The 20,968-nt window shown below is 50.2% G+C and overlaps 1 protein-coding gene across 11 annotated transcripts in view; it reads right to left on the bottom strand.

The window, feature by feature from the left end:
• Window positions 1-610: 610 nt before the first annotated feature.
• Window positions 611-20,968, bottom strand: part of tjp1a (tight junction protein 1a) — an 83,000-nt gene continuing 62,642 nt past the window's right edge. For 4 of the 11 annotated variants that reach the window (XM_060071725.1, XM_060071726.1, XM_060071731.1 and 1 more), the window contains 17 exons: window positions 20,669-20,853; window positions 20,046-20,141; window positions 19,072-19,098; window positions 16,927-17,009; window positions 16,167-16,377; window positions 15,712-15,812; window positions 15,171-15,584; window positions 13,544-13,747; window positions 11,198-12,253; window positions 10,806-10,888; window positions 10,366-10,542; window positions 9,849-9,952; window positions 8,740-8,996; window positions 8,155-8,306; window positions 6,858-7,075; window positions 5,658-5,801; window positions 611-2,583 (listed from right to left, as the gene is read on the bottom strand). In XM_060071725.1, the coding sequence (XP_059927708.1) occupies window positions 2,489-2,583; window positions 5,658-5,801; window positions 6,858-7,075; window positions 8,155-8,306; window positions 8,740-8,996; window positions 9,849-9,952; window positions 10,366-10,542; window positions 10,806-10,888; window positions 11,198-12,253; window positions 13,544-13,747; window positions 15,171-15,584; window positions 15,712-15,812; window positions 16,167-16,377; window positions 16,927-17,009; window positions 19,072-19,098; window positions 20,046-20,141; window positions 20,669-20,853 (3,607 nt within the window). In that variant the 3' untranslated portion in view covers window positions 611-2,488. The remainder of the gene's footprint in view (window positions 2,584-5,657; window positions 5,802-6,857; window positions 7,076-8,154; window positions 8,307-8,739; window positions 8,997-9,848; window positions 9,953-10,365; window positions 10,543-10,805; window positions 10,889-11,197; window positions 12,254-13,543; window positions 13,748-15,170; window positions 15,585-15,711; window positions 15,813-16,166; window positions 16,378-16,926; window positions 17,010-19,071; window positions 19,099-20,045; window positions 20,142-20,668; window positions 20,854-20,968) is intronic. The other 7 variants (XM_060071727.1, XM_060071732.1, XM_060071730.1 and 4 more) reach the window with 6 other exon arrangements.

The raw sequence follows: 20,968 nt of genomic DNA, 5'->3' as shown, positions 1-20,968 counted from the left end.
TGGACAGCGAAAGTGCACCATCTTGCGGCGACACGAGGAACTGCTGGATAATATCAAAGCGTAATTGCGCACTGCCGTCCCATCACTTTGGTCATTAATTGTAAAATAGGAAGCATAAGCATAATAGGTAAAACAACCACAGATTACTCACAAAAGATTGCTCAACGGGGAAAAACGTTTGTTACTTTAAAACATTTTTTATTTATTAATACAGTGGTATAATTAAAATTGTGTCGCAAAGGAGAACAAAAAAGTCAGCCACACGTGAGAGCTACTATTCAGTTAAAGCAGTGTTATATCTAAACAATGAAACAGTACTGCTGTGCCCAACTTCATATTTTGCCTATTAGTACAAAAATACACATAAGGGCACACAAAACAGCATCCAGTATCCAGTATCACAAATCAATAAATGTGGGAGGGGGGGGGGGACATTTGAGAGATCCACAGCCTAGTTAAAAATAAAGTTTTTAAATGTCCTGAATCAGAGCACTGTGCTGTTGTTTAAACCAGGGAGTTTAAGCCATCTCGTGAGGGCCATTTTGTGTGAATATGCTGGTACAAAGTGTTGATCGCTCTGGTTGATACCCTAGGAACAAAGATGCCCAGCTTCACCGTCTCACTATTCCCACTTCAAACTGAAAACATGCTCCCTAATTTTTTCTTTTTTTTTTTACAAAAACTAAATACAAAAAAGTTCATTTACAAAGAACCAAGGCAATTTGCTAGCATTCTGTACAGCCACTTGTGTGGTTATGTTTCGTCTGAAGTAATATGCATAGCAGATTGAGAGCATACCGTTTCAACCAGTTTTTAACCGTACTTTAGTGCTAAAGCCAGTTTCACTCACAGTGGCTTCACAAAATGGCAAAATAATAATAATAAACAAACTTCATTTCACCATAAGAACTTAGCTGTTTGTTTTGTAGTTTTTTTTTTTTTCTTAAAGTTCACTAATCAGATAAGGCATCACTGCTTAATAATGTGTAGAATAGAGGGGTGTGATGTGTGTGTGAGAGAGAGAGAGAGAGAGAGAGAGAGAGAGAGAGAGAGAGAGAGAGAGAGAGAGAGAGAGAGAGAGAGAGAGAGAGAGAGAGAGAGAGAGAGAGAGAGAGCGAGAGAGAGAGCGAGAGCGAGAGCGAGAGAGAGAGAGAACAAAAGAGAACAAAAGAGAACAAAAGAGAGCTAGAACGAGAGAGAACAAAAGAGAGCTAGAACGAGAGAGAGCTAGAACGAGAGAGAGCGAGAGAGAGAGAGAGAGCGAGAGAGAGAGAGAGAGAGAACAAAAGAGAGCTAGAACGAGAGAGAACAAAAGAGAGCTAGAACGAGAGAGAGCGAGAGAGAGAGAGAGCGAGCGAGCAGGTTGTGGACCTGAGTAAAGCACATGCATCCCGTCACAGCAGTACAACACCACACCATAGATGGCCACCGGAAATGGGAGCCTTCTTTTTTTTTTTTTTTACCAAACCTTCAGCAAAAACAAACAACCTTCTACACCAGAGACCTGCAAATATTACCCAAAATCCTCTTCCTCCTCCTTCTTCTCACCGACCAACCAAAAACCATCACGCTGGTTCACCGTCTTGCCCCCCTCTCGCTCTCTCTCTCAGGCCTTCCTCACGACGCTGGCACTCGGAGTGGTGGAACAGGGGTGGTGAGTATTTAGTCGGCTCTGTCGCTACGAGACAAGAGTTTCATCAGCCGCGCACAGCTCTGGTCTAGCTAGTCAAGAGTTATAACGTCTGTTAATCCAAAACAATATAAAAATGTTCTATATATACTGTAGGCATATATATGGTGTAGTAGATACACGGTAGTGTGGAGTAAGTATGTCCTTTCGGGGCGCGAACAGGTTATTAGACGTCGGCATCGCAAAGTGTTCCGTTCCTCCGTAGCGACAAAAAGGGCGGGCATGCATTCCATCCACAGTTAAAATGTACAGTTTTTAAGTGTTTATTTACTTTCTTCTTCTTCTGCTTCTTTTTCTTTTTAAACGTCATGACTTCAGGGTGGGGTTTAAAGGGGCCCCTGTAGTCAGCGGGCCCCTGCCTTCTGCCACTGGAGCCGAGATCATCCATGTTCTGATATGCGACAGGCTGGCGTGTATGTTTGTGTACATGTAATTTTTTTTATATGCGTTATCGTGTGTGTGTGTGTGTGTGTGTGTGTGTGTGTGTGTGTGTGTGTGTGTGTGTGTGTGTGTGTGTATGGGCATGTGTTTGCACATGTGTTTATGTCCTTGTGTGTCTTTGTAGTGTGAATACATGTGCGGCTATAAGTGCATCTCTGTGCGTTTATATATGCTTATTTGTATTTATATACGTTTGTGTGTGTATATATGTGTGTGTGTGTGTGTGTGTGTGTGCGTTTTTATATCCATGTGTTTGTATTAGTGTGTGTGTGTGTGGTCATATTTGTGTGCATGTGTTTGTTCAGGGGTCCCAGGCTGCAGGTTTGAATCCCGGGGGGGGGGGGGTTGACATGTGACTCAGAAGTGGTCGATGAGCACAGAGACACAGTTGGCCCCCACCAGGTAGTTGGGGTCCCCTGGGAGAGACTTGTTCTGCCAGCTCTTGGGGTCACCTAAGGAAAGACAATGATATCGTGTGAGCTGACTATGAGAACACTAGCAGAAGGACACAGTCGGGAATCATAGAGGCTTCAAACCCTAGGACCTGTTCCCCTTAAACGCAGTAGGAATTAACACAGCATTCATACTCATTACCTGAGAATGACACAGACTTAAAACCGTGTTTGGTTATATTCGTGGCCATCTTACCTTGAGGGCCTTGGTACTCTGGTTTTAATGTGGAAAATTGAGTAAAAAAAACAAATAACCATCCCTTATTCTTCTCCTATGCAAGTCTCAAATAAGTGCAGCACTGCTGCTTTCTTCTCAAATCTCAACTGGCCAATAGGATGCAGGTAAACACCAGAGCATGTGAATATACACCAAGCAAGAATACACCTTGATGTGCTTATTGTGTATCGAGTAATTTAGCCAGCCAGGCAGTTAAGAAGTGTCTGTTTAGACAGTGAATTGGGCATCCTAAAGCAGAAGGATGAGTCAACCCGACCAAACACTCTGCAACTTTGGATTTTATGTCTCCCAGGCGTTTCTTGATGAAGTGAAATCAACTCTAGAATAAATAACAATATTTAGCAATAAACGGTAATATTAAAAAAAAAATCTCTTCAGCATTAAAGTAATTTACTTGTGGTAAGATGGTGATAAGAGCCAGGAAGGCGTGACAGATTAATTGCCCGAGAGACTGAGTGAGCTGAACCGTACAGAACCATCAATCACAGTCTCAGCCAATCAGAAAAGGGTTCTTTCCTGCTGGCTTGGGTTATTTAATAAGCATTTTCTTTAATAATATAAGCAATCCAACGTCAGTGTATTTTAGGAGCAGGTTCCATTTTCGTCTCCGAGTGTGTGAGGACTTTGAGTTTGAACGAAGAGCATTGATCCTGAACGCAGCTTGGAGAATGGACAGCTTCCGCCAAACTCCGTGTCAAAAGTCGAGATCAAAGACGACAAATAATTAAGGATACTCTGACGCTGTCACAGATCCAAGTTATGACTCAACAAAAGAGCCCAGTTTGTCTGATCTCCAGATTCACCAAGCGCACCAATCAGACTCGGTACAGATGGAGGCAAGGGAGCAGAGAGAGAGAGAGAGCGAGCACAGTAGAGGGAAGACGAAGAGCGAGCAAGAGATGAAGAGGGAGCGAGAGATAACGAGTGGAGGAGAGGAGGCATGGAGCAGAGGGGTGAGGGGGAAATGAGTTACGGCGCAAGAAATGGGAAAAAGGGAGAGCGAGTTTGGAGGAGCAGAGGGGAGGCAAAGTGGACACGTTAGCAGGGGGAGACGTAGGGACACAGAATAAAGGAAAGATAAATGAGAAGAGGAGGGACAGAAAAAGGGTTTTGAAGAAATGGGTGCAGAGGAGGTGAGCGAGAGAATGCAGGAGTGGTAGAGACAAAAATAAAGTGAGGAGGGAAAATGAAATAGGCAGAGGAGAGTAGTGTGAAGATGAGCAGGGAGAAGAAATGTACAACAGTACAGCAGAGAGAGAGAAGAGGACAGAGGAAACGGGCGATATGGGGGAGAGTAGGGCGAATGACAGCGCAGAGAGTGAGAGTGGACAGAAGAGAAAGATACAAAGTGGCCGGTCTCTTAGTAAGAGGATTAGGGCGTTGTCGCTCGCTAATCCCCGCGGGCGTCCGAGTGGCAAAAACGCAGCGTTTCTGCACGACGTTCCCTTTCATCGTGTGTCGAGTCTCATCCACTAAATGAGGCTCATTAGCCCGCTAATCCCCGCCGCGGCCGCTAATGCTAAAGAGGACTCTAATCGTTAGCCGGACCAAAACCTACTGTCCCCCCCCCCCCCCCCCGCTCCCATCAGGCTCTTCTGTTGTGCCACTTCTCATCTTCACCAACTCCTCCTGTTTTCCACTCCAACTCTCTTCCACATGATCGATCTCTCTCCTCACCACCTCTTCTGCAGTCATTTGTTCCCTTCCTTTTATTTGTTGTGATGCGTGTTGAAGGTTGTTAAAGTCCAACCGTGGACTTCACCGCGCATCGCTCCATCGTCAGGGCAACGACTGACACGAGTGACTATTCTAGTTCTTAGAATGAAAAGGTTTTCACGCAAAAGTATTGCATCGTGTGGACACATAGCTCGGGTCGTTTGGAGGCCATAGTAGTGAGGAGTTTGCAGTTATGTGTGTTTTCATGCAGGGATAGTTTTCACCATCTGTATGTTGAGTGAATACAGGAACACAGGAAGCCAACTGACAGTGATCGATCGGCGGTCGATCGATCGGTGACCGTTGACTTGCTTTTGACATCTATGTGGAAATCCAAATCATTGGTTGCAGCTGAGGGGCAATTCATTTTGATTTGTTGCTAGGCAACATTGTTTTTGGAGGATTTTATTTGTTGATTGATCACGTCATCACAGAAATACTTTCTGCGGAACTTCAGACTGTCTGGGTGGCTCTGGGAGAATAAACCCTGGCAGAGGTGAGGGGCATGCATGATGAGGACACGTGTGCGCGTGTGTTTATGTGCGTGTGGTGATATCTGAAGACATGCAGGTTAAATTAAAATCACCCATGAAACAGTTTGACCCAAGCATGAAAACACCCAAAGAGTCTGATCCAAACAATATCAACACAAAATAGCAAGAAAACTATCCTAGACGGGGGAAGAAATGGTGAGTTAGAGTGAATGACTGAGTGTGTGAGTAATGAATGAGTAAGTGAGTAATAAATGAGTGGGTGAGTGAGTGTGAGTGAATGAATGTGCCAGTGAGTGAGTGAATGTGAATGCACCAGCAAATAAACAGAAACCAAAATCATACGTGAACAGGCGGATTTCCCCATCGGCAGATTCTCCCAAACAGGTACCAAAGCTAACTTTCGTACTTTATCTTGAGGTAAATACAGCGTCCTCCCTTTGACACCGTCTTCCCTTTGACACAATGCCCTCCCAAAAAAAAGTCAAATTGACTCTCTGGGGAGAAACCAGGCCGATGGGGAAAGCCACATGAGAGTATAAAAAGCAAAGGTGACCCTCCACCCATTTCATTGGTCCCACAGCCAACCCAGAGGAGCCCAGAAGAGCGACAGAAAAAGGACGGCGTACCCGACGAGGAGTCGGAGGATTTTAGAGCAAAAGACCAACCATCGGGGGTCATGGACGCGCAGTGGGGCAGACGCAGCTCCACCGGCTTCTGGAACTTCAGGCCGTGGGGGCCGCACATCACCAGGGGACTGAGAAGGGTCTCCCCTGGGGGAGAGAGGAGAGACATGGAGAGTCACAGCTGCTGCCCGGCACAATGCACGCACTGTTCGCACACACACTGCATGGAAAACGCACACGCATGGAAAAAATTAGGGCCCGACCGATTTATCGGCCTGCCGATTTAATCGGCCGATTATAGCCTTTTTGAAAATAATCGGCATCGGCCAAAAAGACACAGATTACAACCGATTTTTTTTTTTTTTTTTTTTTTATAAATGTTATTGCGATTAGTATCCTGCAGATTGCGCTCCTACTCGCCTTGCTAACTAACAACTTTAGCTGGAGTAAAAAAGAGGAGATTGAATTTTACCGTACAACATGAAAGCACGCTCGCTCAGGCAGCTGCGCGCTCACCTCACCAATGTACACAAGACGCGTTGTTTGAGCATGTTGTGCCTGTTTTTCTTTAGGTCCCAGGCCATGTTAATTTGTTATACTGTAGACTAACGGTGAGACCATACTGCTCAGCACGCACGTGTTAGTCACTGCTCACGAGCGCAGCACATTGGGAGTTAGTTATTTATTTTACATTTTACATTACACTCATTTTTGACTGTAAATGTATTCTAAAACACTCAAAGATTCTGCATTCAATTCACATATTCGTCAAAAGTGTTTAAAGTATATTTAAGGTATCAAAAACTATGTTTTATATGTTGTTTTTTTTTGTTTTTGTTTTTAAATCGGCCGATTAAATCGTAATCGTAATTTTTCTCTGAAAATAATCGGCATCGGCATCGGCACTCAAAAATCAATATCGGTCGGGCCCTAGAAAAAATACACACACGCTGCATTTAAAACATACACACACTGCATGGAAAACGCACACGCATGGAAAAAATACACACACGCTGCATTTAAAACATACACATACTGCATGTACAACATATACTTGTGAATAACACACATATAAGTGCCCGTACATAACGCTATGTATTCCAGAACTAAGAACAAGTGTGTGTCGGTGCTTGTGTGCGCACACAGAGACCTCCTGAGCAAGCTGTGCCCCCCGGAGCCCCCCGGGACCTTGCGCCGCCTCACCTTTCTCCTTGTCGAGGGGCGGCAGGATGCTGTTGTCCCGGCACACCTTGAAGTAGATCTCCTGCTCCACGCCGTCGGGGATGGCGCCCTGGGGGATGATGATGCTGACGCCCGTCTCGATGGAGCTCAGCACGCCGCCGTTGCAGTTGAAGACGCCCCGCGCCGTGGCCACCACCGTGTGGCCCTCCTCGTCACCCTCGTCCTCCAGGGCACTGGGACTGAGGGGGGAGGGAGAGGGAGGGAGAGAGAGTGAGAGAGGGGAGAGGGAGGGAGGGAGGGAGGGAGGGAGGGGGAGGGAGGGAGGGAGAGTGAGAGGGGGGAGAGGGAGGGAGAGAGAGTGAGAGGGGGGAGAGGGAGGGAGAGAGAGTGAGAGGGGGGAGAGGGAGTGAGTGAGTGAGAGAGGGACAGAGAGAGAAGAACGAGACAGAGCGAGAGAGAGAGACAGAGGGACAGAGAGAGAGAGCGAGACAGAGTGAGAGACAGACAGACAGACAGACAGACAAAGATAGAAAGAGCGAGAAAGAGACAGACAGAGTCGTTTTCAGGGAGAAATTATGAGAGAAGGAGAAAGTAGGGAAGGAGACGGAGAAAGGGGAGGGAAAGAAATGTTGAGAAATAGAGAGAAAGAAGAAGAGGGAGAGGGGGAGGTTGAGAAAGCGAGGAGGTAGAGAGGAAAGGGAGAGACAACATGAAAGGGAAAGCGGGAGGTTGAGAGCAATTGCACTTAATCAACCATGTTTGTTTATAGCAATTGCTGTGTTTTGATTAGTGTGCTTAATCAAAAGGCATCATCTGGCCCTCAGACAGCCAATCAGAGAACAGCATATGCCGTGACATCTGAGTTGCTATATGATGTAACAGCGCATGTGCTTTGAATTCTAATACTGGCTATTGTCTCTGAAACAAATCAAGTCGTTTCATTTGTTACATGCACAATCTTAAAGTACGAGAGCAGTAAAATGTCTCATTAGTTTTTGGACCCGTTGTTATTCTGTGGGCCCTACAGTATGGTTATGGCTGGAGTTATGGTCATGAACCTGTTTTGGTTCTGTGTCGGGTTTACGTTCGCGGACCAATCACAGCCCTTGCTGCGGCGTCGCCTCAACGCAAGGTTGCTATTTTTTGAGAGGCCGCGTCAGGCCCTTGCGGTGGACGCAAGGAGGGTCCGCAAGTACGAGAGGGGTCAGTAAACCCCCTTTGCGTTGTGTGTACATCCAACCACAACCAAGCCTCCACTCTAAACCTCTATTCTGCGCCAAGCACCAGGCTGGGAGGGGGACCCTGCCAGACGCCTCACCTGACGGGGATGGCCTTGGGCACGGCGTGGATGTTGTTGGGCTGGTACTTGGAGCGCTGGTCCATGGTGCGTGTGAAGGTGTCCAGGCCGCTGTCCTGGTCCGTGCTCTGGGACTGAGGAGCCACCGTCACCTTGGCTGGACTCGAGTTGATCTGGTGAATCCAAAAGACATGAATCACAAAGAGTTCCCCCCTGGTACCACATCTGGGTCGTGTAGTCATGAGATGAAGCCCCAGTCTGAACAATTATCAAGAAGGACTTCTAGGAATAGAACCAATAATTCATTTACTTTAGGTCATTTCGGTAACAAACCCCGTGTTTCTATTCACGAACATTTAAGAATTCAGCAACATGTACAGTAGAGAACATTTACAAAGGAAATGGAAACGTCCTCATCGTATGTAGCCGGGGCTCTGAAATATTGAATTGGACTCAGCAGCCAAAAGGTTGAGACCCCCTGCCCTGGTGGGATGATCCTCTAATAGCGCGGAGCGATCGGGGAGGGCATCGCAGTGCTTCGCTCTCCCTGCTCCCTCCCAACACCCCCTGGCTGCGATGTGTGCGGGCGACCAGCAGGGGGCGTACCTTGGGCGCCGGCTCAGGCTTGTCGTGGGGCAGCAGGTTGTGGTTGAACTTGGGGCTGTCGAACTTGCGCTCGAAGGGCCTGGCGGAGGTGGTGTAGGGCTTGGCCACGTAGCGGTTGTAGCTGGGGGCGCCGGTGGGGCCGCTGCTGGGGAGCTTGGCGGGGAGCTCGCTGGTGCCGTTCACCGGCGTCTTCTCCGGGAAACTCTTGTGCGGCAGGAAGTTGGTGTGAACCGTCTCGTCTCGCGCCGGGGCCTTGACTGGAGAAGAGGAGGGTTGGTTAGAGGGGTCCCTGTGTGTCTGTGTGTGTCACTCTGTGCATGGATTTCCTTCTCTTTCTCTGTGTGTGTGTGTGTCCCTCTCTTTCTCTGTGTGTGTGTGTGTCCCTCTCTTTCTGTGTGTGTGTTTCTTTGTGTGTGTGCATGTGTCTTTGTGTGTGTTTGTGTCTCTGTGTGTGCGTGTCTCTCTTTGTGTGTGTGTGGGTTTGTCTCTGTGTGCGTGTGTGTGTGGATTTGTCTCTTTGTGTGTGTGTGTCTGTGTCTCTGTGTTTGCGTGTGCGTGTCTCTGTGTGTGCGTGTCTCTCTTTGTGTGTGTGTGTGTGTGTGTGTGTGTTTGTCTCTGTGTGTGTGTGGGTTTGTCTCTGTGTGTGTGTGTCTGTGTCTCTGTGTGTGTGTGTCTGTGTCTCTGTGTGTGCGTGTCTCTCTTTGTGTGTGTGTGGGTTTGTCTCTGTGTGTCTGTGTCTCTGTGTGTGCGTGTCTCTCTTTGTGTGTGTGGGTTTGTCTCTGTGTGTGTCTGTGTCTCTGTGTGTGTGTGTCTGTGTCTCTGTGTGTGCGTGTCTCTCTTTGTGTGTGTGTGGGTTTGTCTCTGTGTGTGTCTGTGTCTCTGTGTGTGCGTGTCTCTCTGTGTGTGTGTGGGTTTGTCTCTGTGTGTGTCTGTGTCTCTGTGTGTGCGTGTCTCTGTGTGTGTGTGTGTGGGTTTGTCTCTGTGTGTGTGTGTCTGTGTCTCTGTGTGTGTGTGTCTGTGTCTCTGTGTGTGTCTGTGTCTCTGTGTGTGTGTGTGTCTCTGTGTGTGTGTGTCTGTGTCTCTGTGTGTGTGTGTGTGTGAGGACTCACTCTCAGGTACGGTGGGCTTGGTGAGTGTTCCTTGACGAACAGCAGGCGTCCCTTGTGGAGTAACGTCGTATCTCTTCTCCACGGCGCCCACCCCTTCAGTCGAACTGCAGCACCATGACAACGCAAGCACACGTCCATCAAGGTCCAGCCTACATTCAGACTACGTTCCTACCCCACGGAAACCTTCCACGGCATGCACACGGGCGTCGTCAAGCCAATCAAACCCGCCTTGTGGGATATGGTGCTCCTCAAGGTTATGAGGTTAAAGTGGACCAGAACAAAACGATTTATATAGAAAATTCGATCAGTGCGTTTCATTCTTCAGAAACGTTGTATTCCAGATATCCTTTTATGGAGTAAAAAGCAACAGTAGAAAAGTACTGCAAATGTAAGTAAAACATTTATAGAAACATGCATTCAACTCAACAGAACAAGTGATGCAAATTAGTTCAGAACATTCCAGCCCAGTGTGTGTGTGTGTGTGTTCCCTAGGCGAGCGCGCCCCCGTGTCCACTACCTGGGGTAGCTGTAGGCCGCCTGGCCCTGCGGCAGGGCTTTACTGGTCCCGGTCTGCATGGTGTCCAGGTAGGCCAGCTGCTCCCGGTAGTACTCCTCTTCCTCGTCGGGGTTGTGGTGATTGGCCCGCACGATGTCCTCCGTCATCTTGGACTGAGGCCTCTGGGGCTCCGGGGCCCTGCGGCAGAGAAGGGGGCCGGCCCAATCACATAAACGGCAGAGGACGCTTTCCCCCTCAGCCCCGAGGCATACTGCCGTTTATTACCACTGTTGACATGTTTGACATCAAACAGGCATCAGGGAGGACTCCTTAGCTCAAGGTTGCTAGGAGATGGACTGCGGACATGTATCTTCCGGCTAGAGTCCAGTTCTTGTACAGTAGATTTAGGAGAGAGGGTCCAGGAGGTTGCTGAGGGGAGCAGCGGGCGCTGATGTTCTCACCTGAAGTTCTTCTCCTGGTCCAGGTTACTCAGAGAGTTGGCTTTAGGCACACTCCCGCCGGGCTTGACAGGCAGCTCAGCCGCCTGCAGAACACACACACGGACAGTCAGTCAGAGAGACACTCATTCAATCAGACATAACAGATGATGCTGATATTAATATTGTAACAAGGTTAACGATTCTGGCATCGTGGCCGAATGACAGCCAAGTAACTGTGTTCTGATCGACCTCCTTGAAACAAAGTGCATCAAAAGCTCGAATCAGAACCGCAGGGCGTTTGTTATATTGGATTTGGTTAACTTGGAGCAGATCTGTCACGAGCGTTCTCTGGAGTGCCCTGAAGGTAGCGTTGAACCCCCCCCACCCCTCGGACCCTCCCCGGGCCCCCTCACCTTGTTCAGGGCAGCCTCACTGTTGACGCGGTCCACCGACACAGAGCGCTTGTTCTCGAACATCTTGACGCGGTTCAGGACCGACTGGTGCTTCAGCGCCGGCTGGTCCAGCGCCGGCTCCGTCGGGGGCGAGGGCGCCTCGCTCTTGGGCGGCGGCGGCGAGGGCGTGGCCTGGGGCGGCAGGTCGTAGGGCTGGGCGGGGGGCATGTAGCCCCGGGGCGCCTGGGGCTGCGTCTGGGGCTGGGGCTGCGTCGGGGGCGGGCCCTGGCTGTAGCGCAGCGCCGCCGGCGGCTCCGGGGAGCGGGCCGGCGGCGGGTAGGGCTGGGGGTCCTGGTCGTAGCGGGAGCGCGGGTCGTAGGGCGGGCCCAGCGGGGGGAGGGGCTCGTCGTAGCGAAGGGGGGCGGGCGCGGCCGGCTTGCCGTAGCGCGGCCGTCCGTTCAGGCCCTGCTGCGGGGGGTGGGCGTCGTCGTAGCGCTGGGGCCCGTGGGCGTCTTCGTAGCGCTGGGGGGCCGGCGGCTCCTGGTCGTAGCGCTGGGGCCCGTGGGCGTCTTCGTAGCGCTGGGGGGCCGGCGGCTCCTGGTCGTAGCGCTGGGGCCCGTGGGCGTCTTCGTAGCGCTGGGGGGCCGGCGGCTCCTGGTCGTAGCGCTGGGGGGCCGGCGGCTCCTGGTCGTAGCGCTGGGGGGCCGGCGGCTCCTGGTCGTAGCGCTGCGGGGGGTGGGGCTGCAGGTCCGGGCTGTCGCCGTAGGGCCCCCGGGGGTCGTAGCCCTGGGGGCCGGCGGTGGCCGGGGGGGAGGGGCTGTACTGGGACCACGGCTGGTCGGGGTGCGTGCCGTTGTTCTCGTAGGGCAGCTGGGGGTCGAAGGCGGGGTACTTGGTCTCCAGGTAGCCGCTGCTGCCCCCGCTGCTGCCCTCGTAGCGGCCGGCCAGGTGGTCGTAGTCGCGGTACGGCGGCTGGTCCAGCTGGTAGGGGGGCTGGGGGTCGTAGGTCGCCACGGGCTTGACGCCGGCCGGAGCCATGCGCCCGCCGTGGTCCAAGTACGGATCCTTCTGGAACATCTGGCGGGGACGGAGACGAAGAGGGGAGGGTAAAGCACGGTCAGTCAGCGGGCAGACAGCGACACGCCGTGGCTCATCGAGGGGGACGCACACGGGGACACACGGGAGCAGGCGAGGGAGGAACGAAAGAGGGGGTCACGAAAAGAAGTGTCAGGGGAGGAAGAGGGGGGGAGGAAGAGGGGGGGGAGACCTGGAAAAGAGAAGCTGACAGGAGGGGGTTACTGGAAGGTTACTGGGACACCAGAGAACAGCACGTCACGTTGCCAAGCCAAAAGCCAAACAACCTCACCCAAATAACAATCCAGCTACAAAATAAATAAAAATACAAAAATTAAAAAAATAATTTAAAAAGAAAAAATACCATTTAAATAACTACGACCAGACAATGGGTATATTTTTCATGTCATGACCTTGGGTATGGAAAAGGTAATTGCTTAAATTACAACGGGGAATTAGTAAGACTATTGTTTTACAAAGAATATATATTTCTTATGGATTATATATTAGTTTACAAAGATTATGGATTATGTGTCTCCTCACACACCATGGCCTGAAGAAAAAGATAACCCACTGTCTTGTTGCCATTACAAGCCAACAGTTGACAACCACTGTTCACAATAAGAAATAAAAAAAAGCATCTTCAAAAGGCCCGGTATTTGAGAGGTAACCATTGATCGTCCGTCCACAACTTGACGTGCAGCTTCTCGACAGGGCTGGGCAACATGGCTACTTTTCAAATGCAGCGACACGTTTCAGAAGCGAAGAAGTAACGGCTCTACGAAGCCACAAACGTTAGGTCCCGCCTGGAGGGGTGGCGTCCAGGCCCGGGCGGGGCGGGCCGGCGTGTTGCGGTCAGAAGAGTTGCGGGTTAGACGCCGGGTGGCAGCCATGCAGAACCAGTTAGCAACGTAGAGGGGGAGTCTTTCTCCCCCCGACGCCGCGCGGCCAAACCTCCAAACCCACCGTTAATGACGGCGCACTCAGGCACGTGCACACACACACACACACACACACACACACACACACACACACACACACACACACACACACACACACACACACACACACACACACACACACACACACACACACACACACACACACGTTGCGCTGTGGGTTTCAGGCAGTGTGGCGGCCAGCGGACATGCAGCACGGCAGGAAACGGGAAGCGTGTCAGCAGGAAGTAGAAAGAGGGAGCAGCAGCAGTGCCGGGCGCCGGAGTCGGGGGCCGGAGCAGGGGGCGGCGTCCCGGGTGCCGGTCACGGGGGGGTACCGGTCACAGGGGGGTACCTTTGGTTCCGGGCCAGGCGGTCCGGTCGCGAGCGGCTCCGGGGTTCCGCTCTGAGGGGCCCGCTCAGGCGGGGGCCTCCTGAGGGAGCCAGAGTCGGGGGCCGGCGCGGCCCTAAAGGATCCTACAGAGTTTACAGTGTGGAGGGCGGCGGGGGCCGCCGGCTCGGCCTGGGGGGGGGGGCTAGGGAGCACAGCCTCCGCTTTCTGTGGAGCGGTTCAGAGACTTAAACAACAACCAGGTAACCATGGCGACGCTCTAACTGCTCCAAACCTGACACAAATGTTCACCGAGGGTGAGTCAATCGCACCAGGGTTGCAATGTTATTCCAGTCCTCCAGCAGCAATCACACACACACAAAGCCCAGCCCAGGTACACCTAGCCAATCGCACCGTCTGTCACACGTAAGACAAGCCAATCATCTGCATTCACACATAAAACAGGCCAATCACACAGCCGAAACACATACAGCCAGCCAATCACACAGCCTAGACACATAAGAACAGCCAATCACGTCACGTCTTCACAGATAAACAAGAGTTTGAAAAATGAAAGTCCCAGTGGTGGGTAAGGAGAGAGAGTGGAGAGTGTTAGTGTGGACGGATTGGATTTTAATTATCGGGTTACAATACATCGATGTTACTCATCAACAGTTTAGTGGACACACTTTGGTTATTATAATGCTAATGATTATAATGATACTAATAATAATGGCCTACTGGGCCCCAATTAATACATTTCACAGCAGCTTTCGGTTAACACACACTGGCTGATCCCAACATGCATAGGGGTAACTATAGGGGTGACATCAGTTCCGACCACAAGTGTCACAACAGGAAGCAGGAAGAGTGCAGAGGTCAGAGTTCATACAGACACTTAAGACACACGCAGACAGGGAGGCACCGGGCGGGCGCCATGGCGATGACAATAACAACAACAACAACAGCCACACGGCTCAGGAGGACAGGGGGGGGCTACTAACAGGACACAGATGATAACAGTCGCGCTAACAGTCTAGCTTTATGGCTATAGTTCTCTACCTGGTCCAAAAAGTATACAAAAAAGAACACTTCAGAAATACATAGAGGCATAGAGGTAAACCACACCAGAAAGATATATTTATATAGCATTTATATATATATATATATAAATAAATATGTATAATAAATACTTAATAAATACTTAGGCCACGTGAGAGTTTAGGTTTTTTCTCCAGCAATAGTGCTGTGGTTATGTATAGTAGACAGAGAGAGGAGGAGGAGGAGGAGGACTAGAATGAGGAAGAGTACTAGGAGGGGGAGTACTAGGAGGAGGAGTACTAGAATGAGGAGGAGGAGGAGGAGGAGGAGTACTAGAATGAGGAGGAGGAGGAGGAGGAGGAGTACTAGAATGAGGAGGAGGAGGAGTACTAGAATGAGGAGGAGGAGGAGGAGGAGGAGGAGGAGGAGGAGGAGGAGAGAGGAAGTAGGGCGATGAGGATTGGGAGGACGAGGAGTAAGGAGGAAGGGCGGGGGGCGGGGAGGAGACGGAGCGCGCTGCCAGCGGTCAGTAGCGGCGCCAGAAGACCCTCCTGACGCCCACCACCGCCTCCATACAGCAGGGCAGGGCCGTGGCGCTCAGGAAGGCTACCTGCTGGGGCGGCGCCTTGAACCCGGCCGGGTCGATGCGGCTCAGCGCCGCGTCGGCGGGAACGGCCCCGGTGGCGGCCATGTGGTTGTGGGCGTGGCCCGCGGCCGGCCCGGGGGAGGGGCCCGGCTGGTGGTAGTTGGTGTAGCCCGGCGGCTCCTGGATGACGGGCGGGTCGTCCCGCACGGGCTCCGAGGAGCGGGTGATGGCGGGCGCGGCCGGCGGCCCGCCCACGTCGTCGTTGAGCGTCTCGTCCAGCTCCTGGTCGGTGTAGGCCCCGCCCTCCGTGTCCGTGTCCTCGTAGTCCGAGGTGTGGCGGCTGTCCGTGCTGCACATGGAGTACTCGCTGCCCGGCGCCGACAGGTAGGACAGCCGGTCGTCATGGAGATCCAGGTCGTCGTCGGGGGCGCCGTCGGCCTGCGCGGGGGGGGCGATGACGCCGTCGTGTCATTACATCAGTTAGGATTACGGCGCCAAGGAGGGACGCGTGTGTCTGTGCGTTCGTGTGCGTGTGCGTGTACATGTGTGTGTGTGTGCGTGTTACCTTGCCCTCTGAGACCCAGACCAGCTGGTTCTGCTGCTGCTGGATGTTCTCCTTCAGAGCTCCGTACCAGCCCTCGTTCATGTTGTTCAGGTTGATGGTGGCTGCGCACACAGAGCATGGCTTCTAGTCAACACACCGCACAGACCAGTACACACTAGAGTACAGACCAACAACAGACCAGTAGGCCGTTACTGAATAGTGCAGAAAGCAACATAGGCACAGCCATCTAGACAACAGTCTCCTCTACTGTCCGTCTGTATGTGTGTTCGTTTTAAATATGCGTTTGTTTAGGTGTGTGTGTGTGTGTGTCTCCTTGCTTGTCTCTTAACCTCCCTTGCAAAAAAAATGTAAGCTGGAACCACAAACAGCCTGTAGTCACAGTATCTCCCCGTCTCCAGCCCACCCCTCTCTCTCTCTCTGTCCCAAACCTAGACCCTCCGCCCCTCCCCACGTACTGGTGAAGAGGTGGTGGTTGTTCTTCCTCAGCTTGTGGGAGCGGTCGTACAGTTTCCGGGCGCTCTTGCGGGACTCCGGGCAGAGGCGGGTCCTCATGGTCTTCACGCCCTGCTTGGAGTCCGGGTTGAGGAAGACCACGATGGGGTACCACTGGGCGTAGTTCAGCCGGTCCACCGCGTTGGGGGTGATGTCCAGCACGGCGTGCTTGTCCTGCCCAAACACATGTTATTTATACTGCTGTGTACACACACATCGTTTATATAGACACACTTGCACACTTTTTTGCATACACACACACACACACACACCAGTTAAACACACGTATCCACCTACGCCAAGTTATAAAAACTTGGATACACACAGAAGGATTTGGTTGTCATGAATACCGAGTTGTTGAGGTTTGTATTAAGAATTTGAAACTAATTAATAAACCAAGCCGTCAGCCAAACATCAACTAACTAAATTATGAATATGATTAAAAAATGACAGCAAAGCACCGTCTCTAAAAGTCTGGTCATGACCCCAGATGTTTTCTATTGCTGAACGCCAAAAAAGATGTGGTGTGCGCATGCATTGTACACTAGGGGGCAGTACTGAGCTTCACACACAACAGGCCCGCTATATTCTGCATGTTGTGTGTGTGTTGCATGTGTCTGAGAGGAAGTACGTGCCCGGCACTAGCCTGTGTGTGTGTGTGCGAGAATGTGTATGCGTGTGAGAATGTGCAGTTGTGTTGGACGTGCGTGCGTGTTCTCTCACCCGGTCGATGATCTGCTTGATGGTGTGCAGACGAATGATCCCAGAGTTCTTTGTTTCGGTCCCCGCGTCTCGAGGCTCGCTCTCTGTGACGCACACGCACACGCGCACACACACACACACACACACACACACACACACACACACACACACACACACACACACACACACACACACACACACACACACACACACACACACACACACACACACACACACACACACACATTAACTTCTACACCTCAGATCCATCTGCTCCCATCACACCTCTGTACCGTGCAGCTGCCCATAACTCCTCCTTGCACGGCTACAGGTAGATGGGGGTTTGGGGGGTTGGAGGGGGAAAGGGTAGGGTGCACGTGAGGGGAAGCTATAGGGGGGGGGGGGGGGGGGTAGTTATGTTGGCCGCATGGAGAGCGCCCCGCCCACTCATGCATCGCCTGAATCAGCAAAAAGTTTTAAGGTGAAGGAGGATGGATTAACAGTTTTACATGGATGCGCGCGTGCAGCTGGTATATAAATCGTAGAGATGCGGATATCCATGAAAAGTGCAGGGGATGCCCCAGAACATGTGAAGCATTGACAGGAAGTGGGAGAGTCGTTTGGTGATGAAAACAGGGTCAGGGGTTTGGAGGGGGGGGGGGGGGGGGACAAAGGAGAGGATTTCCCATTGACACAAACAAGACACCTGCTGCTATAGCTGAGGGCAAATAGTAGCATGGATAATGTTTTTTTGAAGGATTGTCCCTTCGTTAACTGCTAATAGTCTCGTTTGCAGAATACAAAGTAGGGCAGATTTGTGTAAAAGGGTTTCACACTAATCAACACTTATAAGGACAATTATCAGCTACGAAATCGCCAAATGGGTCTTTAACAGGGACACTGGAGAGCACATTAAATATAGAGCAGCTAGATTAAATAAAAATGAATCAGATAGTCGCACTGTTAACTAGCACAGGGCTTAACAAAGTGACAATTACAGTTTCAAAATTATAATGTTTATGTTAACGTTATTTCTGTTGATTTCAGTTTCAGTAGGTTAAGGTAAAAAGACAGACGTTTTGAAGAGGAAAATGCTGTTTAGATTGTAAAATGAAAGAAGATGCATTACAGTGAATAACAGTGACCGGTTGCTGCGGAATGACGTTGAGGGGAATAAGACTAGCTGGACACGAGGCTGGAAACTCATATTTAAGCCATATTAACGGGGAGTCACATACTCAGAATAAGAATGTGGATCCTCAGAAATCTAGTTTGGCATAAAACTGGATAGAATTGATTAGGACTATTTCAACTGTAGACCAAACATTAAAATCAGAATGTATCCCACTTTAAATCTATTCAGTCTAACAATGACGTAGCATTTTTTAAAAACAGATCACAAATCACACCATTATGATGATGATTATGTGCTCTGAATCTGTTGTTGCGTCAAATTAAAAACATTGAATACAATGTTCTGTCACCTCCAAAGAGACCGGGTGCTCGGTGAACTTCCTCAAGGTTTTTTTTGGAATCTTTTCTTCGGTACGTTAAAAGGCATTCAGGAACTCTGGGCCAGTCTGCTCCACATTATACAACCTCCTGAGCGAGGACCGCACCGGAGACGCCTGTCGACTACCTAACAAACCATTTCCCTTCCAGGGCCAGAGCCAGAGACCAACTAGGCTAACCGTTCCGTCCCATTATGTGGGATCTTTGAAAACTGATTTTCGCCCCCAGAGAAAACAAACGCTGGGTGTTTCGGTTTGGGTTGTGATGGGAACGGGTGGGGCTAAATAATTGGAATTCAAAGCCCTTCTTGGGAGTGGAAGTTGAGACATATTTTAAAAAGGATGTGGGGTAAATTGGCAAGTACAACAGCCAGGGCTGCACCACCTGTCTCTAGCTACAGCTGGGGTCTAAAAGCACTACAGGGACTCTATCAAAGACAAAAACATACAAAGTAAAGCCAATGACTATCTCTCAAATACTGTTATCTTCCTTCAAGCTAACCAAGCAACACTCTGGTCGGAGTAGAGCCTAGCTTTGTGCCAGTTCATCTCATTCACAGGTTATTGAAAGGAATTAAAGAGACACCCGGTAAAGTGCCAGATTACAGGTAGTCATTCACAGGTTAAATAAGATAATATACACCAGGCAACGTACTTTCCCCTCCTTTTTGCTGCTGTGTTTCTGAAAAGAAAATACACGAGTTACACCAATACACACACCGCTGCAACACATTCACTCAATTGGTCTTGTGTCTGTGAGTGCACTTAAGAAAATTAAAATCCGATACTGTGTGTAGAACTTAACACTGCGAATCAAAGATGCAGGCAAAGAAGGAGGGGTGTGTGTGTGTGTGTGTGTGTGTGTGTGTGTGTGTGTGTGTGTGTGTGTGTGTGTGTGTGTGTGTGTGTGTGTGTGTGTGTGCGCGCGCAAGGGAAGAGCCATGGACAAGCAGGCCGTGGATAACATTACTAAACATATTCATCGTCTACACAGGAGGATGTGCAGAGGGCCATTTCCATGTAATAGGATTAATAACGGCTGTTAAGATTGATCAATATACTTTATTGTCCAGTAAATGTAATATAATTCTCAGTGTTAAACTCTTTAAATGAAAGCAAAAGGATCCTCTTACTAGGCAGTGGGCACTAATCCTTAATCTTCCGCTAATCTTCCATATTAAAGTTGTTAAATTCAGAAGGAATTTTAAATGGTGTAAATAATTCTTCCTTCAGGGCATTACATTCTACACCAACACTAGTTAGCACCTCATGCTACGGAGCAAGGAAAACAAAGTGGCCCCCGATGGCGTCCCCTGGTACCCACAGACAGATGGACCATGTCCCCGGTGACCATTTAGACGCGTGGACAGTCCCTGGGCTCCCTCTCTTTATATCAAGAGCTCCATGGTAGCAGCACCCCGCTAGTAGCTCATTGCTAGTAGCACATTGCTAGAAGCACCCATTGGTCACATATTCAGGTTCACACATTTGTATATCAAAAAGTTTTCCCCAAGTAAGGAGATATGACGGGACAAATGGAATGAGGATGTCTAAGTGAGTGTGTGTGGGGGGGAGAAAGAAAGAAAGAAAGAAAAAAAGAAGAGAGAGAAAGAAAGAGAGACTACTTACTTGCTAGCTCAAATACATCAGGCTCCTCTCTGCCCAGCTTCTCTCGGGCCGCATCTGCGATCGGCCCGAATATAACCACGGGCCTCAGGAACCCAGCTGTCACACACACACACACACACACACACACACACACACACACACACACACACACACACACACACACACACACACACACACACACACACACACACACACACACACACACACACACACACACACACACACACGTATGAAGGGCGTGTCAGGGTGTACTACATTTGTTTCAAACGAGATCAGCCAGTCCAGTGATTTCTGGCTTCCTCCAGCAGTGAAGAGCCAGTCAAGTCAAACTAGTGTAGTTAGTGAAGGGTTCATTTGGAAACCAAAACCAATGGAAACCAAGAATCCAAAATATGTCATTAAAGTGTTGATATCCTTTTGGGGTGGTGCTTACTATACAGTGTGACGGCAAACACTGGTGTAATACAAAGAGTTTCAGCATTTACATATTATAATCAAACTATTATAAATGTGATCACATAACTTTAAAATATTAAAAGTGGATGAATGAATGTAATTGCTTACGATCTGGTCCAATCCGGACATGCGTCCACTCAATGATTGTACCCTGGCCAGAAACCTACCTTCCCGAAGCACCACCCTCTCATAGGCGGGGAACTTTGTCTGGACTGGCTGGGCCGACAGGTCCTCCCTGCTCTTCCTCAGGTTCCTCTTGGAGCTGCGCAGGCCGCGGAAGCGCCAGAAGTCTGCTCTATCGCCCCCTGGAGTCTTGGGGAGGGTGTACTGCACGCTGGACAGTTGCTCAGCTCTGGAGAAGAAGAAAAGACAACAACGAGATGCCGTCAACAAACAGGAGCATCTCCAAACGGAACCAACAGCATGATCTCAGCCTTTTAAATAGTTATTTTGCCAGTCTAATCCCC

Source organism: Gadus macrocephalus, chromosome 14 (assembly GCF_031168955.1).
Source record: "Gadus macrocephalus chromosome 14, ASM3116895v1".
In the NCBI taxonomy this organism is placed as follows: domain Eukaryota; kingdom Metazoa; phylum Chordata; class Actinopteri; order Gadiformes; family Gadidae; genus Gadus; species Gadus macrocephalus.
Note: the sequence above shows the minus strand (reverse complement) of the source record. Positions and strands in the feature narration are given on the sequence as shown.